Source organism: Agrilus planipennis, unplaced genomic scaffold (assembly GCF_000699045.2).
Source record: "Agrilus planipennis isolate EAB-ADULT unplaced genomic scaffold, Apla_2.0 scaffold396, whole genome shotgun sequence".
In the NCBI taxonomy this organism is placed as follows: domain Eukaryota; kingdom Metazoa; phylum Arthropoda; class Insecta; order Coleoptera; family Buprestidae; genus Agrilus; species Agrilus planipennis.
Window position 1 is genome coordinate 37253 of NW_020439088.1, and position 1668 is coordinate 38920.

Consider the following 1668-nt stretch of genomic DNA (forward strand, 5'->3'; position numbering starts at 1 on the left):
TTTAATATATATTTTCTTTTAATTGTATTGCAAACGGAAAAAATATTTTATTATGAATTTTTATTTTAACAATAGACTTCTGGGAATATTATAAATCAAAACTATCAATAATTACCTAAATGTGAATAAAATAAAAAGTGAATATCTAACGCAACTCAAATTACTTTTGAATTTATCATAATTAAGTAGCGAAGATATTAGGTACAGCTAATAAACTCTACGCACGAGTACATGAAGACAACTCATTCTCTCTGTCATGGGTGACTTCATTCATCTTTTATCATCATTTTTTACTTGGTCGCTATATTATTCCGTAGTTCATGATGGGAATAAAATACGCTTACACATTTATTATTGCTTGTATTTCGGTGATATCTTTTAGCAGTTCTGAAATATCTAAATTTCGAAAAAGAATACGAAACAATACGAAGTGTTCTTTATCATTATTTCAATTAAGATAATTATTTTAATCTCTAATTTGGTATATATATATATATTATAAACTATTTTATGACTGGACCAAGGGTATTACACTATAAAGATGGCACACTTGACTATGCTTGCTGTAGTTGCAAATGTGCAATTTGCGATTACAAAGAGGAATGACGTTTATCGCTGTCAGAGGTACAGGGTCGCAAAGACGTTCGTCGATTAAATAACAAAATTTGGATTTTTTTTATCGTCACGTGAACAATAGACCCACATTTTGAGTGAACGCACATTGGCACGAAATTTAGAATAGGAGTGTGTGCCATCCTATAGTCTAGTACATATGGACTGGACCAAAGTGATGTTGGATTTTTAATAGAAAATATATTCCAGGAGCTTTCGGAAAATTGACCTACCACTACTCCGGAAAGCAATCTGAAGGAAACCGCTTCATTTTAAACAATGACCTTTAAAACAAACTACTCCCTTTTGGTTATTACATATATCAATGTTATGTATTGCTTATTGACAACGGATACATCAATGTACAGAAGGTTAGCGGGATGTGTAGGTATGGTGTGTATGGAGCATTCTATACATGGTACTTTCGTGTATGGAGTTTTGTAAAAATTTGAATTTTTTAATACTTATAATCCATAAGTTTGGGCTTGTATACAGAAAATATAACTTATAACGAAAACCCGTCTCGTTTTATTTAAAACATGTACATAATAAAAATCGTAGTAATTATCAGTATACTAACGTAAGGTTAAAATAGTATACCCAAATATTCCCTAATTTTTCTTCCTTAGAGGTGGAATTTTTTCTTTAAATTCAAAAATGGGACACCCCTAGGATCGTTTATCGTTGTCAAATATACTATACGTAAAGTGGCGGCTCAGGCAATAAAACTGCCCATGTTTACGCCTGGCTGGAATTACAATATTATGACATCATTCAAACGAAACACGTTTTGTATTTTATTGCCTACTTGTGTCTACAACGAATAAAATAGCTTGGAAACTTTTATAAGAGTGTTTTCAAATATTGAATAATATATCCAGCAGCGCACAAATTTAACACGCTAAAACGCTTAATATTTATACCAATATACGCCAAATACGTTATTAATTTAATATACATTTTAGATACCCAAATAATTGCAAATATTACAAGTAATTACCGTCATGACCTATTAGGTATTTGAGAACATCACTAACGAATATTACTTATAAAAAA

General features: G+C 30.6%; 1 protein-coding gene across 1 annotated transcript in view; it reads left to right on the forward strand.

The window, feature by feature from the left end:
* The window catches only part of LOC108742998 (leucine-rich melanocyte differentiation-associated protein-like), an 8822-nt gene extending 7693 nt beyond the window's left edge, over positions 1–1129 (forward strand). Inside the window, exon 3 of the mRNA XM_018478390.2 lies at positions 823–1129. Within this exon, the coding sequence (XP_018333892.1) occupies positions 823–902 (80 nt within the window). The 3' untranslated portion in view covers positions 903–1129. The remainder of the gene's footprint in view (positions 1–822) is intronic.
* The last annotated feature ends 539 nt before the right edge of the window (positions 1130–1668 follow it).